The 19,200-nt window shown below is 40.3% G+C and overlaps 1 protein-coding gene and 1 long non-coding RNA gene across 2 annotated transcripts in view; both read left to right on the plus strand.

Moving 5' to 3' along the window:
- Positions 1-8,909: 8,909 nt before the first annotated feature.
- Positions 8,910-11,760, plus strand: LOC138114028 (uncharacterized). The gene is made up of 3 exons (XR_011152455.1): positions 8,910-9,300; positions 9,915-10,370; positions 10,609-11,760. It is a non-coding gene; the product is annotated as an uncharacterized lncRNA (long non-coding RNA).
- A 3,204-nt stretch (positions 11,761-14,964) lies between these two features.
- The window catches only part of NR5A2 (nuclear receptor subfamily 5 group A member 2), an 87,806-nt gene continuing 83,570 nt past the window's right edge, over positions 14,965-19,200 (plus strand). Inside the window, exon 1 of the mRNA XM_069022626.1 lies at positions 14,965-15,283. Within this exon, the coding sequence (XP_068878727.1) occupies positions 15,220-15,283 (64 nt within the window). The 5' untranslated portion in view covers positions 14,965-15,219. The remainder of the gene's footprint in view (positions 15,284-19,200) is intronic.

Here is a 19,200-nt window from a genome sequence, read left to right on the forward strand (position 1 = left end):
AATGAGCAAAAAAGTAACTGAACTATGTGACACTGTTGTGTCAGTTTATTGTCACTAGGTCACAGAATACTCTTCTTGGCAGACAATTGTTTTGCAAGCTGTAACAAGACAAGGTTAAAACTGCTGCTTTAATTTAAGCTGTCTTGCCCGTATTTGTACAGGTCACATTCTGTGACTAAATTGCTCTTTTTCCCACTCATACCTGAAAACTGGCAAAAAACAACCAGTTTATTAAACTTTTGATTTTTCCCCTTCCTTCCCATCAAGGCAACATGTGAATCTATACAAGGTGCTTTAAACTGATAAGTAAACAAACCTTCCCACCTGGAGTCATCAGGAGAAAAAGCTAAAGACTTGCAAGCTAGTTTAAACACACAAAACTGGAGGGAGCTTCTCACCAGAGTTGTTCACAAGCATCTCAAAAGCTCATCTGCCAGGCCCTCTCATGATTACAAGCCGGAACGTGCCCATTAGACTCAGAGCAAAATAAAAATCATACTGTTGTACCAATACAGTGGGAAATGCTAAATTTCCTTGCATGGGTGCCAGCCAGCACAGCTGCTAGAACAAAAGTTAATGTTCAGAACAAAATCACCGTGCTGTGACCTCATTCTGAATATGGCCCTTTCTGTGCTGAAGGGATAGATAGACCAAAAAAAAAAGTCAAGAGTAGCCATAGGGGCCTGCCCTGCTCCTAACCTTTGCTCTGAGTGAAGCAAAACTGTGTCTTCTAATCCAGATTAAATAAATTAATGCCACTAAACATATGGAAAAACTTGAAAACAGGTTTTCCCTCAGCTAAATTTATTCCTGCAGGAATTTTAGGAATAACTATTGCAAGCAGAAATAACCCTCAGAAACCACATATATACATGCTTTTACCAGTTTATACAGAAACCTTGGGAAATACTGGCTTCAGGGAAAAGTACAACTGCAGAAACCTAGAGGCAAGAAAAATTCTCTTGGCACAGTTGCTTTTTTGTTTGCACACAGTAAATTTTCCCCAATATTTCTGGTATTTTTCCCTTTGACTCTAACTGAGATCACTTCCTTGTAAGGGTGACTTCGTGCCTCTTTGTCTTCAGGAATCCAAAAAAGACAAGGAAGTCCCTGGTTAGAGAAGTCTGGCAGTTAAAATCATGGGCTTCCTTCCCTAACTTGTCTTACACATCACAAAATGTTTGACAGTCTTGTTCACTCCTTCCCTTCCTATTATGAAGTTATTAGTGATTCAATTACATGTTTACCAAGCTGTTTGCAATCTTCAAATCAAGGCCAAACAATGTCAGTTAACAACTCTTAATGGTCAGGGTTGACACGGATTTGTCTCAGCTTACCTGTTTCAATCAAAAAACTACATCAGTGGCAAGGCAGGTACATTTCCACTCACCTTGCTTGGACTACATTGAAGTAAGGACCATATACACAAATACCATGCATTTCCAGAGCATGTTTCTAACTGCTCTTGCACCTTAAGTAAAACAAGCAATTCTGCATTTCTACAACAGCCTCAAATCAATGCCAGGGATTTTTCACTGAGATTCTGTTTTGCCTGTTAGCACAGGGTTACCTAATGCTTGTTCCACAGCTGTAACAGTGCCTAACAGCAGCTCAGGTGCAGACAATGAGCCACAGACATTTGCACCTATGAATATCAGCTGCTACTTTAGCTAAAGCACATATTTCTGCCACTGTCAATCACCAGGATTGCACAAGACACCTGCGCATGCCCTGTGGAGCCAGGATGGTGAAATCCCAGCAGAGAGAGAGATAACCACCCAATGGAAACAGTAGCACATTTAAATGCCTGCCTGCATATGATGAGGCATCTTTATCAGGGAAAACTGAGCTTTTGGCAGGACATCCCAGAGCACAGTGCTTCCCACCCCCTCATTCCCCCAATTTAACTTCTGCATGCCTACCCTTTAAAGACTTCAGTCAAAGATCACTGATGTCAGTAAACTTAGAAACACAATCACTTTTGCATGAAGGATCAAATCACACCAGATATTGAACCACCACAGGTCTGCTGTTGGCTTTGTGCACACACAAGGCACTTACATAGATCAGCTGTTACAGTTGCTTATTCCTGAGTTGATGCAGTCATACATATCTGAAATCAGAGTTTTGGGTTTCATTTCATGGTCTAAAATTCAAGTTCTGCACAGAGAACTTAAGCTCCTGAGATGCAGTCCACATATATCAAGCAAAATTGCTCAGTTCTTCCTATACCTAAAGCATTATTCTGACACTGGCTCCTTTCACTTGGACTCTTTCTAGCTTTCACTGTCTCCTCACACGTTACACGAGAGCCAGTTTTCCTTTTCCCAGACAGCACAATCAGGCAATACTTACCCCTCTTCAGTGTAACCCTCTCAGCCTCTTCTTGCTCCAGTGCATATAGACATAGAAAATACAGCAAGCAAACCTCATTGGAATAACCACACAGATAAATTCACAAATTATTTAATAAATAAAACAACTAAGAAAGGCTTTTCCATACCTTGAATGGCACTAGTCTTTCAGACCATAATAATATTTTAGCCTTTATTCCTTTGATCTCCTTCCCATCCTGAATATCAGATCAGTAAGCACTAAAAAACACCACATTGCATAGCCCTTTTTTTAATTTTTACCTCCTTAAATCTCTAGTTCTCATCTCTTGGCAAAATCCATTTAAACAGGGCCCACGAGTTAATGGTTAAACTTGTTGTTTGTAGTACCATTAATATAGGTCAAGCAGCACAATAGTTACAACTGCTGAGGGGGAAGGTACATAAAGACACAGTAAGCAGTTCAGGACCTTATTACAACATGTCTATCAAATGCAGGGTTACAAACAATGTGCCTGATTCATCAAAAAGATAACTTCTGCTGATAGTACACACTGTTCCCTGGAGTCTCTCACACATGGCTCAAAAATTAAAATTGGAAATGTAAAATACACAGACACATTCTTGCAAATGTGAGTATGTTTCAGCACCTCTATGCAAAATAACAGATATAGGCAGTGGGATGAATTCAGCCCTCATTTGCATCACCGGAGCAATCAGCAATAGCTATGACTTTACTCTGCTTTTTCTCTCAGGTAACCAAGGGAAGAATTTGTCCCACCAGACCCAAGGACACACATTTTTCACCATGGGATGCACATACATAATGCCTGCAAGAGGGATTACCTTATGCTTTATTCAAGAATATTCAAAAGGACAGAGCTCTATGCCTCAAAAAGTTAGCATTTCAGCAATACTGACACTAAGTACTTTTTCAAAACTAATGGCACCTTAAAGTTTCACAACATGGAGTATTTCTGCTCAGCATCATTCACTCTCTGCCAGTTTAAACAGACACCATTCCTGATTTGGGTCCCAAGACCCCTAGCCAAGGTTCCCAAATTAAATACCCAGGTACTTTCCTGGAGCAAAAGCAAACAGAATAGCCAAGTTTCAAGACTGACAGAACTCCCCATGTGTGTCACTGAGATGCCTCCCTTTTGTCAATGTTTAGAGCATGTAGAGGGATCAATCCAATCTACAGCATGAGGTTTATTTCACCCAGAAAAACCAAGCATGAAAAAGTCAGCTTTTTCAACTAAGTATTTGGAAAGCACAAATAGCATTTCAAACATTTTCTCACTTTTCAACTGAAATACTTCTAATGATTATACTTAGGCAAAAGGACTTTAAAAACCTCTGTTCATGCCCAAAATCTAGCAACTGTAATTCCAAGAGGACCAGTTTGTCCATTGTTAATCGGGGGTGGAAGAATCAGATTAAATTTAGGCAGGATAATTTACTGCGTATAACAAATTACAGAACTGATACCAGACAAACAGAAGCCATTGCATATTGAAGTGATAGTGTACACAGTATTTTCTTTCAGACTTCTATGTTTTCCATTGTTAAAAATTGAAGACAATTTTCTTCCATTAATCTCACTGATAGAATACCTTGCATTCTCATGATACCTGCTATCCCTTATTTCAATGTACTTTATGAACCTTGGACTAGATCTTCAGCAAGTGTGACCCACCATTGCTCAATACTGCCTTTAATAAAACTGTTTTGAATCATGTTACCTGGGGAGTGATTAACTGATGTTGCACTGTCCTGTAGACAGAGAAGGGACATGTCACAATAGCATGACATTAAAGTGGCACGTCTCAGGCATAATGCTACAAATATTTTATGAGAAAAGCATCCTGTTGAATTGCAATTTTAAAATACTGCCTAAAGTTCACCAGAAGTATTTAACAACCTTGTGGCTTTTATAGACTATTATGTATGTCTCATCTGGGGCATTTTCCATTAAATCAAATCATGTCACACAATTAAAAATGCCCTTTTGGCACTTTTTAAATTAACGCCACAGCATTTTATATATACACTACATAATAAAGACAGATCAACAAACTACTCTGTCTTCTCATTGTGTTCATGCTGGTAGGGCAGCCCAGGTTATAAAATAGTTTGCTTCAACACAAATTCCAGCATGATAAAGGGATTTTTATGCATTCATCCAGATATCTTTTCTATTCCCTATTATAGGTTCTCTCTAATAGCTTCATATGTTGCACTTCCCTCAGTGGGATGAGATGTGCTCCACTTTAGCACAGATGCACAGGAAACCCTGCTACAGAATAGTTCCTCCCTATTAACAGGGCTGAATCCTTTTTGTATAGAAATTGTTTATATTAATGAAAACACCATTGCCTCACACTATTGTCTTTCCTGAACATCAATAAAGACTTGATTGAATTCATTTGGTAATTATAATAAAGGAGAAATAAAGTAATGCAAGGTAAAAAAAAGTCCAGAGAAAGCTGAGAATAAGAAATGTAAGAGTCCAGAGAATGTGATGTAATTGCCTGTAAAAACACATGTGACATGGTAGGAATACAACTGCTTCCTTAGGTACTCAAGGGATCTCTGCCCAGTCATCCAGGAAGCACGAGGCACTTGTGCCTTGCTGATGTTCAGATTTCTAAGGGAAGAAGGAAAGGGCTTTGTCTTCTCCCACCCACCACCACTTTACCCTAAGTAGATATCTGCTGAATTTCAGCTAACATTCTATTCCATTTAAAATAGGGAAATAAGACACTTATAAATCCAGCAGAAACTAAGTTAGCTAGACCAATTCTATTCACCTCTAAAATGTTGTTCTGATTATGAAGAACTGTGTTATATGTCACTGAATTTCCCCTTCTGTTAGAATAACTGTCCTGTTTAAATGCAGTCTGAGGATGGATATAACTAAAGCTGATGATGTTGCTAAAACATTTGGTAAATGTTGATAAATCAGTACAATTCCACAGTAATACTTCCAATTAGGATAGCGGGATGACAACAATTCACTACAGCCCTAATTTAACACCACACTTTTGTAAAACTGGTGTTAAATTCCAAAGACCATTAAGCCCTAATAAAACCATTTAACAAAACACAGCTCCTTATTAGTAAATACATGTACCCACTTATGAAGCAGGTGGACAGCCCTGGAAAGGAGACACTTGGCTGTGAAGACATGCAGAGTGTACTAGTGGTACCTTATCCAAAGGCATGCACACACTGTGTGGGGAGGGTACCGAGGAGGTTTCATCTCTAAGTTATATACTTTAGTAAGGATCCTTGTCTTGGGTGGCATACTTGAAACATGATAAACCATTCCAAAACTACCAGGAGCAAGCTCTCCTTTACAACACTTCAGTAACATGGTAGGACAATAGGGTCTTTGTGGAATGACTCTAGGACTGAATCATATCACCACAGTGATTCAAAATGCTCTAATGGCTTCTCAGAACAATGGTATAAAAGCACTTGAGGCTTAAAGAGAAGCACATAGTACCATACACTGCAGACAGCTTTCAACATTGTGAGCAATGAAACCAAATAAGATAAAGTGAGGATCACCTCCTTCACTAGACAGCCACTTGGGTCTGTTTGCTTTAAGGTTGGCTGTTTTTACCTTCCACAAGCAGAAAGCTGCAGGCCTTAAGGTCCAACCTGTGAAACTACACCACTCAGAGTTTCCCTGTGTATGCTGAGGTCTTGTATGGAAGACTTCCTTTTCTTGGAGGTTTCATTTTAACATGTGTAACTTGTATTTTCTAATTAGCTTATCTCCACGATGGTTTGGCAGAATCAAAAAACATAGCTGTGGTAATTCTGGGATTCTTAGATTTTACACAGGTTGCTCAAACTCCAGCATACTTCAGTTGTTTTCACAGATCTCAGGCCAATGCACCACTTTCAGGTATGGTGTGTGTTCAATTTGAAGTTCTCAACAGTTACCTCCCATGTATGAGACCATTAGACATACTGACATGATTGTCTGAGCTGAAGCCTTTCTCAACAACCTTTTGCAATAGGATCAGTATTAGTTTCAAATCCTGCAAGACTATTATAAAGCCCCAGAGCTAAAGCTTTCTAGCATTGTTGTAGAGTTTGGGGTTTTTACCAACCAAAAGTTGTTGGTTCTTATTGCTGATGTTTTTCTAAAACAGGACAGGACCTTTCTACATTGCAAAACCACTCAGGCTGTAGCTTCACGAGCTGTTCTGCTCAAACAGCCCAGACCAGGAATGGGGTCCCAATACCCCCAAGCATCCACAGTAGTCAGAGGAACTTGGAAACTGAAACATTGTGGGTTTCAGCTTTCCAGCAGAATAAAACACTACAGAACTAAATGCCATACTGCAATTAAGGCAAACACGATCACAGAAGGTGAAGGAATATACTTTAAATTCAAAGGTTAAAAGCAACCATTACTTTTCCAGACTACAGTGCAAGAGTACAGCCTTAGAATGCTAGTCCTGCCTGCTATTTCAGTGTTGCATGTGTAGACTATTTACTGCACCCTTTGCTATATAATCATTTCTAGCAACAGCAGCAGTGCTAGAAAAAAAGCAGCAAAAAAGCCTAACCTAGAAACATCCTCGGCATTTGTATATAAGAAGGTTCTCTGTGCAGGTACCAAGATAAGATTTCAAACATATATGGGAAGCAGCAGCCAGAGCAAAGCTGTCCACAGGCATAGACAGTGACAGGCCAGGCAAAGAAAGAAAAATTACATCTACAGCCAAAAGGGAGGGGGAATAAAATCAAACAGCAACAGAACAAAAAACAAAAGATTAAAATGTTTGTACTTGAAGTAACAACATGTGCTTTTATTCATGCTGTGGAAACATTGTTGGCTAAAACTATATAACTTGAATTCTGCTAGTTTCTTAAATCTGCTGATACTATAGGAGAAATGATACAAGCATTCCACTTAACTTGTTGCCAAAATCCTAGGCTCTGTTGCAAAATCACAAAAATTTTGCAAACTTTTGAAATTTCTAAACAATATCTTATCTCTTCTCAACATTTCATACAACTATAGTGCCAGTGACTTGACTAAAACAGTTCTTACCAGGATAAGTTAGAAAAGGATTCTAGGTCATTATTCCTTTTTATAAAGAAAACCACACAGCTTGTTGAACTCTCCACCAAATGAAGCCAGTGTCTCTCTGTACTTGCCTAAGCACTAATCTTGAATCAGAAAGAACTTCCACTCCATTCCATCCCTCTTCTGTTATTCAGTTTGCTATTTGCCTCAGTGTGCTTTGGTTAAAAAAATTGATAAAAATTTATTTATTTTAAGCTTAACAGATGCTTGCTCCAAGCCAAAAAACCATCAGAAACATATACATATTGTACAGTTTGATACCTTAATGAGAGAATTCTCTACAGTTTGTTGATATACAAGGTAAGGATCCAGGGAAGGCAAGGAGACTTCTTTCACAGCCAAACAGGAATGTCTACACTAGCATCCTACCCTCACTATCAGACTCAGAGCTTGCCATGCCGTTAATATGAAATGAAAAATCAATAGCTATTGTTTGGCCACTATCTCCCATCAATTGATGCCCAAGTGTCAGACATGGCAGTGGGTTAATGGTAAAACAAGGCACAGAGGTTGCTTTTCAAAACCAAGATCGAACTGCGCTATGTCCTGGCCCTAGCTGCTCACCTCATCAAGTGCTCTGTCCCCTCTTGGGACACTAGTGAGCAGCTAGGAAAGGCTATGCATCCACACAGCAACCACCTGGATTGGAGTTAGTTCAAGCTTTTCATAGGCAACATCTTGTGCAAGTCAGTAAGTGTCCTGTCCAGGCCTCACCAAAGGGAAAGAGCATGGTCTTCTTAACTGCCCCTCATTGTTAGCTATATGAGCAAAATCCTTCCCCCTTATAAAAGAAAATTAAAAAAAAAAAACACACACATACAGCTATAGGAAGAAGCCTAAGACAATCAGACTGCTCTCTGGAAAGCCTCCACATTCTAACTGAAAAGCACTGCAAGCCCCCAAAAAGTGCCTGTTCTTCATTACAGAAGTAGCCAAGTAGTTATTGCCAGTTCATAGGAAGAGATGAGGAGAGCACTGACAAAAGCCTTCAGGGGAAAGCAAGAGCCAGTTGCACCCTAAGAGGAGGCAAAATGGAAGCTAAATGCAGCAAGAACAAAGACTGGGTAGGGCACTCACCAACCGAGCACAGTCCCACAGCAGACAAGCCAGCCAAGCAGAGTAGCACCAAGTCCTATTGACGCACCTGTGGTCATTGTACAGAAGCAAAAAAAACAGCTGAGGTCTGAAGTCAAGCCAGAAAATCCAAAGAAAAATTTTGAGAATATGTCCCCATCCAGTACAGCTCAGGGAAGAGAGTGTGTGCCCAGCTAGAGCTTAAGTGAGCAGGTGGCCCAGTGGGTGGGAGCTGTGAGTGGGGACCCAGGTGAAAGTGACCAGGGCCATTAAGGCCCACTGGGGATGCAGGTGAAAGTGATCAGGGCCATTAAAGCCTGTTAGGGACCTGGGGTCCAGACAAAAGCTTCCCTTTTTTATAACCCTACTATTGTCTTAGTGAAGATCTCTTATGTGCATACACGTTTTTGTAAGATAGTATTTTCCAGAGGTCATGAGCAGTTCTCCATTTTGGCTGTACATGCTGTTGTCTGGGCCACTGAAAAGCATGTCAGTCTAACTGGATTGTGGGCAGGGGTGACCATGGGAAAGAGTAACAATTTTAGGATGAGGATAACGTGAGTTTGCGGTTAGTAAGGGTACCTGAACATCCCTTCATATTTCCTTGTGAGATAGAAGTACCCAGAAGCCCTACTCTGAGACAAAGAATCTAGTTTAGGCATTATATAAACAAGATTTGCATGCCATTGCAAATGCATTAGCAGTCTAATGAAAAGCTGGTTCCTGAAAGTCAGGACTTCTCAGGAGTCCCAGGTGCTACTGCTCTCTCCAGAATTACAGGTACTCTAACTCCAAGGCCGTCTGCATTTTTTTTACTGTGATCTAAGCACATGAAATAAGTATACTGTCTAACAAACTGTGGGCACATTGTATAAAAGACACAAAAATATTAATTAATTATACTAATCTATTATTCATATAACTGCACTAGAGAGACTATGTTCTTGAAGGAATTAGTATTTCTCAGATCTTAAGTCTACTTGGTCTGTTTTTTAAGAACTGAAGTATTTACCAAGAGTGGTGTCTAGATGACTTGGAAGACAATGAAAAAAGTGTGTTATTTCAGTGCTATATATGCTCCTGAAATATATCCACTGGACAGAATATATACAGTCTTTTATTATGGAGTTTACATGTAAAGTCGTTTTTGTTCAGATTTCAGCACATGCCTCCAGAAACCATCCACCTTAAGTTTTAAATTGCCAAGAGACAGACTAGTGTTCTGTTTAATTATTAGTGCTATAAAGCAGAACAATATTTACCTGCCTATAACAGAGCTTAGGAAAATCCACTTATCTCTCCTGCCAGGTGCTACATTTCTCACAGTTATTAATAAAATGATCAGAAATCCTTATTTCCAAGTGCCCTTTACCCTACTTTTCTCTCCTGCCCAGTGTCCTTCCTGATGAAAGTCAGCTTGGAAATTGGAACAAATTGTGCACGTGCTCACTGGGAAGATAGAAGGAAGTGGGAGTGCTCCTCTACACCAGAGCTGACCAGCCACTTGAGCACTAAGCCTTGATTTCTCCTCCCTCCGGCTGGAATGTGGCTCGTCAAGCGTGTGTTCCATGTAGTTCTGCAGTTCATCAGCCTCCCGACATCCTTCTATTCCTGGTGCAATAAATGAGTTTCAGCAAGGAGACCCCCTCTGCTTAGACATGGAATGCCACTCTGAACTGCTTTCTTCTGCCAGTCTTTCACCTTCCATTAGCATTCAGCTTGCGCTTACTCCATGGTCTCGAGCAGAGCCAGTCTGTGTGGTGTAGCACACATGCAGCTTCCTTCAGGAATAGAAATTAATCAGAAACTTGTCAGAGCACTCAGGGTCTTTCAAAAATTAGTTCCCTCAGGTAAGACTCAGTATTTCCATCCTGCCTCAAGCTAAGATTTTGGAAGGTTTTTGTGATGGGGGGACAGGGATGGAAACAGAGTCATCCCTGCATCCTATGTATGTATCTTAAAAAATATATAATCTAGATACCAAGTCCAGAAGGTTTTAAGCTCCACTTAAGATTCACTTTAAGACTCCTGCACCTCTTTCTCCTCTCCTCCTTTCAAAGTAATAAATTCCTGATATTTTATTAACAGTGTTCTACGAAGAAACTGTTGTCTGTTCCTGAGTGCTGTGTGAGATGATGGATGAGTTCACACCACCTGTTACTGCTACATATGCGCAAGTAATTTCTCCCTGCCTGTTTCACTGAAATGTGTTCTTTTCTCACAAAGTCAAACACTCTGCTCCTATTACCAGTAAATATCTCCTAGATAAGCTTTGGAAAGGTCTATAACTATTTAATAACATTCTCTTTGTACACCAATAAGATAGATCAGTGGAAAAAAAAAGGAGGTGTACAAGAAATTTAAATTGAAGCTACTTACACAGATAGACAGACCAGCAGATGAAACTCCTCACACCATGAAAAAGTTCTCTTCAGTGCAGAGAGCTAGCACTAAATCTGGGTCCCACCAAAGCTCATGCTATTCCTTTAGTTAAGGCTAAAAGAGAACTTTTGTGATCCACAACTGTATGCTTCCATCTGCACAAAACTGAGTTTTCCTTCTAAGCAGTCCTGAAGGTTATCTGGTTGCTCATTTAACCTGAAAAAAAAGTGTTTAAAAATTTCTGCACTTATCTCCTCCTCTAGACATTAATATATCAGCAGAAATATTTACCGAAATAATTTTTGTAAGTAATTACTAAGGAAAAGTCTCAGGAAGCAATTTCATAAAGCCAACAGTTCATTATTCATCTCCAAATATGGTTTATATTAAATTGTATTCATCTAAACAGAGAACAGAAACATGAGGGACTACTATATTCTGATAAATGTAATCAAGGAAAACAGTTCATATTTTGACACCCATAAAGAAGGTACCACACTTCTGCTCTCCAGAGTTCCTTTCCAATATGCTGAAAATCCTGTGTGAAGGAGTAGCATACACTGAAATGTATTTTAGTGCCATTGCATTCTACTGAGATGATAAACATAATGTGTAAAATACATACGAGTAAAAAACCAAAACTAGAAAGAAATTTTAATAGTGCAGTCATACCATAAGACCAAAAAGGAATTAAGGATCAACTGACGGAAATTGCTTAATAAATCAAATCTTCAATTTCAGTACTGTAATCACTAAAAAATCCAAAAGGTAAAGATCATCAGATATATCAGATTCTTCCAATTTCTTTTACAGAATCACTGGGGAAAAGGCAAAAAAGTGTATTTTAATCCCTTGGTTTTGCGCATGTGAAATAAAATTCATGAAGGTGGAGAAAATACATTGAAGCACCCAAAAAGAATTTTAAATGTCTGTGATAGATCAGGAGGAACACTGGAATGACTAAAATAGAGAAAAGTTTTAAAAAAGTGATGCCTAGATCAAAGAACAGAGTTTGCAAATCTCTTTCCACCTAAGCAAAGCTCTAGCTGAAACCAACTGGACTACTCTCAGGACCAGAGAGCTCGTGCCTGGAGGGCACCGTGCCAGGTTCAGTGCCATGTTTGCCCTGAACTTTCCATAGAATGAGGATCATGTGCCTCATTTGATGTGCACTGTGCCGAGCACACACCTTTTCTGAGTTGTATGGATAATAAAAACAACAATACATCGAGATGGCATAGAAAAATTACAAGGAACATACTGAATTCAGATAAAAATATCTAAAATGTTACAGGAAAATTACAAAATCATGACTTGAGCTTACTAAATTTACACCAATATATACAAGTCAGGGATTAAAACTCTTTGAAAATGTCATTTTTTATTTCAGTCCATTTCTGGGGCGTATTTCTTAATTCTTATATACTCAAATGAAATGCCACCTGTGGAAATGCCACAAGAGGAGAAACTCCTTTTGACTCCATTTTTGTGGTAAATGGTTGCAAAATAATTTGATGTGCAAGAGTCAAAGGAGGGATTGTTGCCAAGCTTTTGAAATCAGGAACAGTTTCTTTGAGGGACATTTGTCAGAGGGACAAACAAGGGACAATTTCATCACACATGAATTGGCTAAACAAAAAAGAAACTACCAGGTTATCAATGAATTATCTTCCTGAAATACCTGAGACAGAAAATCATGTTTGAAACAACAAAATTAACTTGTCTCCCTTTCTAAGGATGAAAACTGGGGAAGGAAAGAAAGGTGGAGGGGAGCAGTGAAAAACAGAGAAATACAAGATGAGTCTATGATGCTTCAACCACAATTAGAAAAAGCTGTTCTGAGTGAGGTCAGTGGCTGCCTTACCAGGGACTTACACGTGAAAAGTTACAGTTCCAAATTCCTGATCAAGCAAAGTAATCAGCCATGAACTCAAGTACTTCAGTGACACAACTTGTGTGCCTCATTCTGCACGCCCTTATGGATTTATTTCACTTGGACTCCAAATGGATCGCTGCTGAACACATTGAGCTGCTGGACTGCAGGCTGATATAGGTTGTCCTGGAGTTTCCCTAGGAGTTTCTTTTCCCCTACTGGACTAGGTATAAAAAAAGGCAAAGAAAGACTGTCTGCTTATGCACCTGGCATACATTCCTCTGTCCGTGGAGACAAAGTATCAGAAAGGGAAAAATAGAACTTTTTTTCAGTGACCCTGACATTTGATACTGATGCAAAAAAGGAAAGGAATTACGGTGTTTGAAGCCAAAACCATGAAGTTTCTTTATATTTCCTATGATTTAATATCTCTCTCCCCCACACACGGCAGATTCCTTTGTAGAAGCTCTTGAAGATGGGCCAACAGTGCTCCAGCAATGTCTCTGATGATACAATGGAAAGTTTCTAACCACAGTATCATTTGCAGCATTTCTCATTTATTTTATCCCCAGTCCCCAAAGACATGCCTTTTCTGATGGAATGAATGTTTCTTTCCACTTTTTATGAATAGAATTGAAAATCTGTTTGATGGCCAAATGAATTAAAAGAGTCCAATTATTTAGGTTTATATGAAATCTGTCATAAAAGCTGGCTTCCAGCTTTCACTTAGTCTAAACAGATAAAAAATATCAGTGACCCTTAAAAAATACTCCCAGTACCTGATTAACCAGATTTGTAAATTAATTTTTTTGCAGTGATAAATATGAAGATAAGAATTTGGGAAGTCAGACCTTCCCTCCTACAGCCTGTCATCCTCGCTTTGGAAAATTGGACCTTCCCTCTATGGACTGTCCTCCTTACTAACAGGGGCTCTAGAGGAGGGCAGTACTGCGCAGACCAAGTGATAATTCAGGGTTTCTGGCTGTAAGGCCCAGTTGCTGCTTGGTTTGCCACAGCACCTCCATTCTCAGACCAGCTCTTAAGCTCTCATCCTAGCCAAGAGAAGCAGTTCAGTTTGTGCAGGAACTAATCTGTTTGCTACTGTATTACCAAAATCTAACCATCGTGACAAAGTTTATAAAAAGACGTGCTGCTTTACAGCCCTCTGCAAGTTTAAAGAGAAAAAAACTCCCACTGACTTCAAGAGGCTTCAGATCTAGCCCACAGTGGAATAGCTTCACTCTATTTTTCAAGATACTTGAAATATAAAATATCATCTGATTATTCAGGCCTGAGTCTGATCTCACAAAGTGTATGCAGACTTAATCTATTGGGCTAGAGCTGCAGAGGCTGTTGGTGGCACTGCAGTGCAAGAAGGCACACTGTGCTCAGGCTGGGAGCTGGTGCGCCCCTGACTTTCCTCTGGACGGGGTGAAAGCAGAATGTGACCCCCTCACAGCTGAGCTGAAACATCACCCAGTCATCAGCACAGCTGCCCACTTTTGTAAAAATTATTTAGAGCCAAACACTTGACAGCCTTTTGACATGCTGTGAGTAGGTTTTGTGCCTCACAGCCTTAGAGATGAGTGCAATACTCTCTACGTATCATAATCCTGGGATAGCAATGTTTAACCATGTTGTAAAGCTCTTTAGTGAGAAAGTAGTATATGCTTTCAACTAAATGGCTACAACCCAGAGCAACTCTCCAGCCTGAGGACTGGGGCAATAAAATGGTTTTGTCTGACAAACTAGCAGCAGAGATTTGCTGGTGCTGTTAGTCAGAGTGTAGAATCCCCAGCACATTCAGAAGCCTCCCTTAAGGAATTAATGCTTGATTGTTTTGCCATCCAAGGAGTGTTTACAGAAGCCAAAACAACCATGCTTGCTGTCCACTGTGCAAAGAGGTGATGACATCAAGAAGACAGGTCACAAGTCTGAGTTTATAGACACTATGCTCATGTTGGTATGGCTTTTCATCCACTCAGAATGATCTTATGACCCCACAACTTTACAACCTTCCCCTCTCTGGGCTTCATAGCACCTCTCCACTCTAGGTTAATCATTTCTCTGCCATTATCTGCCAACAGTTCTTATCTCTTTTGCTGTCACTTTATAACAGGGTCTCTTATCAAGCTGTACTAAATCACGTGATGGTGCCAAACCTATCACAAGTTCCAATTCTTCTGATTAGAGACTATCATGAAATGGGATACATGGTTTACAGCAGGTCACTAATGCTGGAAAAAGTACAGAGTCCACTCAAAGACATGCTTGTTACTTTCTGAATTCTTGGATAATTTTTTTGTTGTTGTTCATCACACCGACTTTCACTGAAGGCTATTATAGCCTGAGTCTCAAGGCCAGAAAAGTTTACAGGCTGCACCTCTCCTGTACTCAATGCTGTACCCCTTGTACCCAAGGGTACGGTATATTTACACCTAATAATGTCTTCTGGTTCCCACACAGCCATCATACAGGAATCTGTAAAACATGGACTTACATCAGTTGGTAAGTAACAGTTTTCTAATTGTTTTGAAGATTCTGCATAAATATATTAGATTTGTGGGTGTCCAAACTGAAAAAAGAACTACAACTGGGGCAAGCCCATGATTAATTTGCACATATATTTAGATGAGAAAGAATTTTATGATACCGTGTAAAAATATAAGAAAACAGATGATGATCCATAGAATAACATTTTTCTCTAGAGATAATGCAATTATCAAATATGTATAGTTGGATAATTAACAGTATCTTTATCTATTACAATTGATAATAACTGTGAAATTGTGCATATGCATGTAGAAACGTTTTCAAAAACTAGATTTAAATTGCTTCTGGCCTGATCATTCATGTTGAAGAAAACCTCAGGAATGGTTTCGTATCTTTTCAGTAATACTGTAGTTTCTGTCAAATGCAGATTCTTTCTTACAGCTAAAAATTAAGATATGTCATTCAGTAGGGGTGGGCTGGATAATCAAAGTCAGTTAAGACTTCAAAGCAGCAAAGAAGTGAATACTTTCAGTAGCATATGGAAACAGCACCCGCTCCCTGTCAGAAAGCCCTCAGGCACAGGTTGCTCTGGCTTACAGGCACGAGGGGTGTTGCACAGCCAGCTGTCCCAGGCTGTGGTGGCTGTGGCCCTGCCCCAGTGGCTGCATGTCCCCACCACCTCCCTGCCCTTCTCCACACATTTCCTGTCTCAGGCCATTCTGTCTCTCACCACACACCTGGAGCAAGGTGTCTTTCCTTTGCCAGGGCAAGAGCATCCCCTGTCCCATCAGACTGTGCCCAGGCTGAGACTGCGGCCGAGCAGGGCTGGAGAAGGCTTACTGAGGGAAACCTCTCCACAGAGCAGAAGGTGCTTCACAAGCCAGACCAGCAGCACTGCAGGTTCCACAGACCAGGGTTTTGCAAGGTTGTGCCTCAGCACAGCAGTTCCTGGCAGGGATGAAAGAACGGATCTTTGGCCCACTTGCAGAATCAGGGCACGCTTTCCTCCTCTTGCCCCAAAGTGCGTCATCACATGGCAGGCGAGGAGTTCACCCTGATGATGGGTGTGATGTGGGCACCTTGCCATCAAGGGAAGCTTTGGGACCGTGGGGATGGAGGGTGCAGCAACAGCTGCAGGAAATAACCTCAAGCATAGATGATCTTTATCTTCTGGGTGGAGCTGCTGCTTCTCCCAGGGAAGGGCTCCCACCTTGGACCCAACTGTGTTTCAATCAGATGTCCCCTCAGAGCCCCTGTGATTCCCTACAGGTGTGGGGTGCTCCTCTGCACAGCTCTGCCCCCTGAAATACATGGAAAAGTTGGCAAGTCCAGCTTCCCTGCCAGGCCTTGGTCTAACTGTTGCTCTTTCTGGTTGCTAGGGAGGGACCCTCTGGTTCCCTTTCCTGCAGGACAGTAAAATAATTATACATCTGAGTTATCTGAAGAGTGGTCACTCAGATAAGGTTTCTTAAGGTGAAAGGATACAACCCTAGGAGAAGGGGAAATAAGACACTCACCTGTGATATTTAGACCAATTAAGTGCCATTTTCATGGTTTCCAGAAGACTGACAGGTCTTGGTTCCCAAAATCATGTGGATATGAGAAAACAGATTGGTGCGAGTAGTAGAGACTCTTGTCACCATACCACTTACACATGTGCTGTGTCACAAATATACCAGGACAGATTCACAAAGCATGGTCCAGAAAAAAATAGGTCTAAATCTTGTGAAACTTTCCAAAATCCTGTGTGGTCTGAGTCAGGGGGAGGATTCTGCATGACACTGCTCAGCCAGAACCCATGGTAGCATCCCTGAAAAGCTCACCTAACTCAGCCTTGTAAACTGATCACCAAGGGTTAAACGTAACCAGCATCAATCTGAGGGCCTCTGCTTGGAGCTAGGGGAACCAAATAGGAAGGAGCCAGATTCTGTTTTTATTTGCACTGGAGAGTAATTCTCTAGGAGAAAAAGCTAAAGCTGTCCTCCCAGGGTATAAGTACAATCAGCAGCAGGGTCATGTGCTCATAAGAGTAAATCCTATCCCTAGCCTTTCGCTTTTGTCCAGTCCCTCCTGGTTTGTGAGAGGCTGTCACAGCCTCTGCACCCACAGCCCACCAGCCCCTCAGGCCAGGGACACTTGCTGCTTCCCACCACAAAGGCTGAGAGTTGCACTTGTCAGGGAGCTTCACAGGATGCACCCTGTGCATTCATTCACCCCTCTGGCCATAAGTTAGTTTTTGTTATAAACATGTCACAGCTTCCTCCCAGCAAGGAGGGCATCTTCCAGCTCCCATGAATGCAAATCAGACTCCACTGATATAAATAGCAGTGAATCTCTCCCTTGGAGAGCAAACACAACCAGGCTGGAGCTGGAGTGTGAGTGGGCACTACCGGTTGTTGACACCTGCTTTTGGTGTATGGTCATATGATCAAAGAGGCAGCTAGAATTCACAAAATCTTAGTAGTACATCCTATCTTCCAGATGACAAACAACATATGGACTTATAAGTGTTTTTATGGAAGTGCCGTGATTTTTTTCTTCTACCAGATTCTGAAGCAATACAAAGATACTTGACTAGTTTTATTTTTCCTGTAATCAGCCTCTTGACTTAGTGTAATCAGGGACACTATGCAATTTTCATAAGCATTAGTTATGATTATTTAACAGAAATAACTGTTTCATTAATTTAAAAAATGTTTATATAAGAGGAAAAATAATCTACTTGTAGCTTCCAACTGTGAAATTTATCAGCTTGTAGAATACCTACTGCCATCTTAATTTTAATGTATGTCCTCAGGCAGTTAACAGTATTATAATTAGGGTTCACAAGTTTAGCAAAGTTAGTTTTTACGTTTAGTAGTAATAGGAGTAGTGGCATTTTCATATGACTAACAAAGACAGTACATACTACCTTTAAAAGTCTGGATTAGGATTTTGGCCAGCAATTCTGCAGGCAAAGCTTCCACGGAAGTGAACAGTTTAAGCTGTGTGAGGACTGTAAGACATGCCATAGGTTATTTTCTTATATCAGTGGACTTTGCTGTTACTCTTTACTTTTATCAATTTTCTTCCCATTTTCCCTGTGCTTTGTTGGGGTCTCCTCCTGTAACAGTGCTTATACTGCAAAATCCACAAAAGGGGCAGTATCTACATTTGCATCCGATTTTTTCTGTTAGTCTGGCTCTAAATACCAAAATACATGAGGCAAAGTAACAATGATGCCTGGGGTCTTCTGAGGGAGATCTCCACTAGTGACAAAAAGCCTCAAGCTACTTGTCCATGCTCAAACTTGTCTTAGATATATAGGGTGAAAAGGAAGAATTGTCTGCAGGAGGGGTTGTGTGCATCTGTCTTGTAGGCAAACCCATTAAAACTTCTCATGACAGATCATTATTAATGTCTAGAGTTTACTCACATATTACATGAGTACATTATATATATTACATAGATATGCAACCTTAATATATATTAATACCTTCTTATGTACAATGAACAAACATGCATGTGTACACAATCCTTATCAAGATTTCTCAGTGTAAACTATGCCTATTTTATCTTCTCATAGTTTATGATTTTACATTATGTGTGGATAAATCTTGAGACAGATAGATATGAATGAACTTAAACTTTTCATTATAAAGATCAGCTGTAAAATTATTTTTAAATAAAGTTTTCCAAGCTTTGAAACATGGGGGGAGGGGGAGGGAAGAAGCAGACCTAAACCATCTTTTTTTCCCACCAGCAGATCAAGGTCAGTTGCCTCAGCAAAAGAAATTTCATTTTTAAGCCTGTCTGTGCAGGATAGAAATCAATTATCTCTTATGATACAGAGACCAGCGCTCAGCCCTGACAGGAGCCTTGCTGTATATACAAATATATTTGGAGTTCTATTTCCAGACTAAGCTCTAGCTTTTTAACTAGAGGTTCCACAC

The sequence above is a fragment of the Aphelocoma coerulescens genome, chromosome 8 (genome assembly GCF_041296385.1).
Source record: "Aphelocoma coerulescens isolate FSJ_1873_10779 chromosome 8, UR_Acoe_1.0, whole genome shotgun sequence".
NCBI classification, from domain to species: Eukaryota; Metazoa; Chordata; class Aves; order Passeriformes; family Corvidae; genus Aphelocoma; species Aphelocoma coerulescens.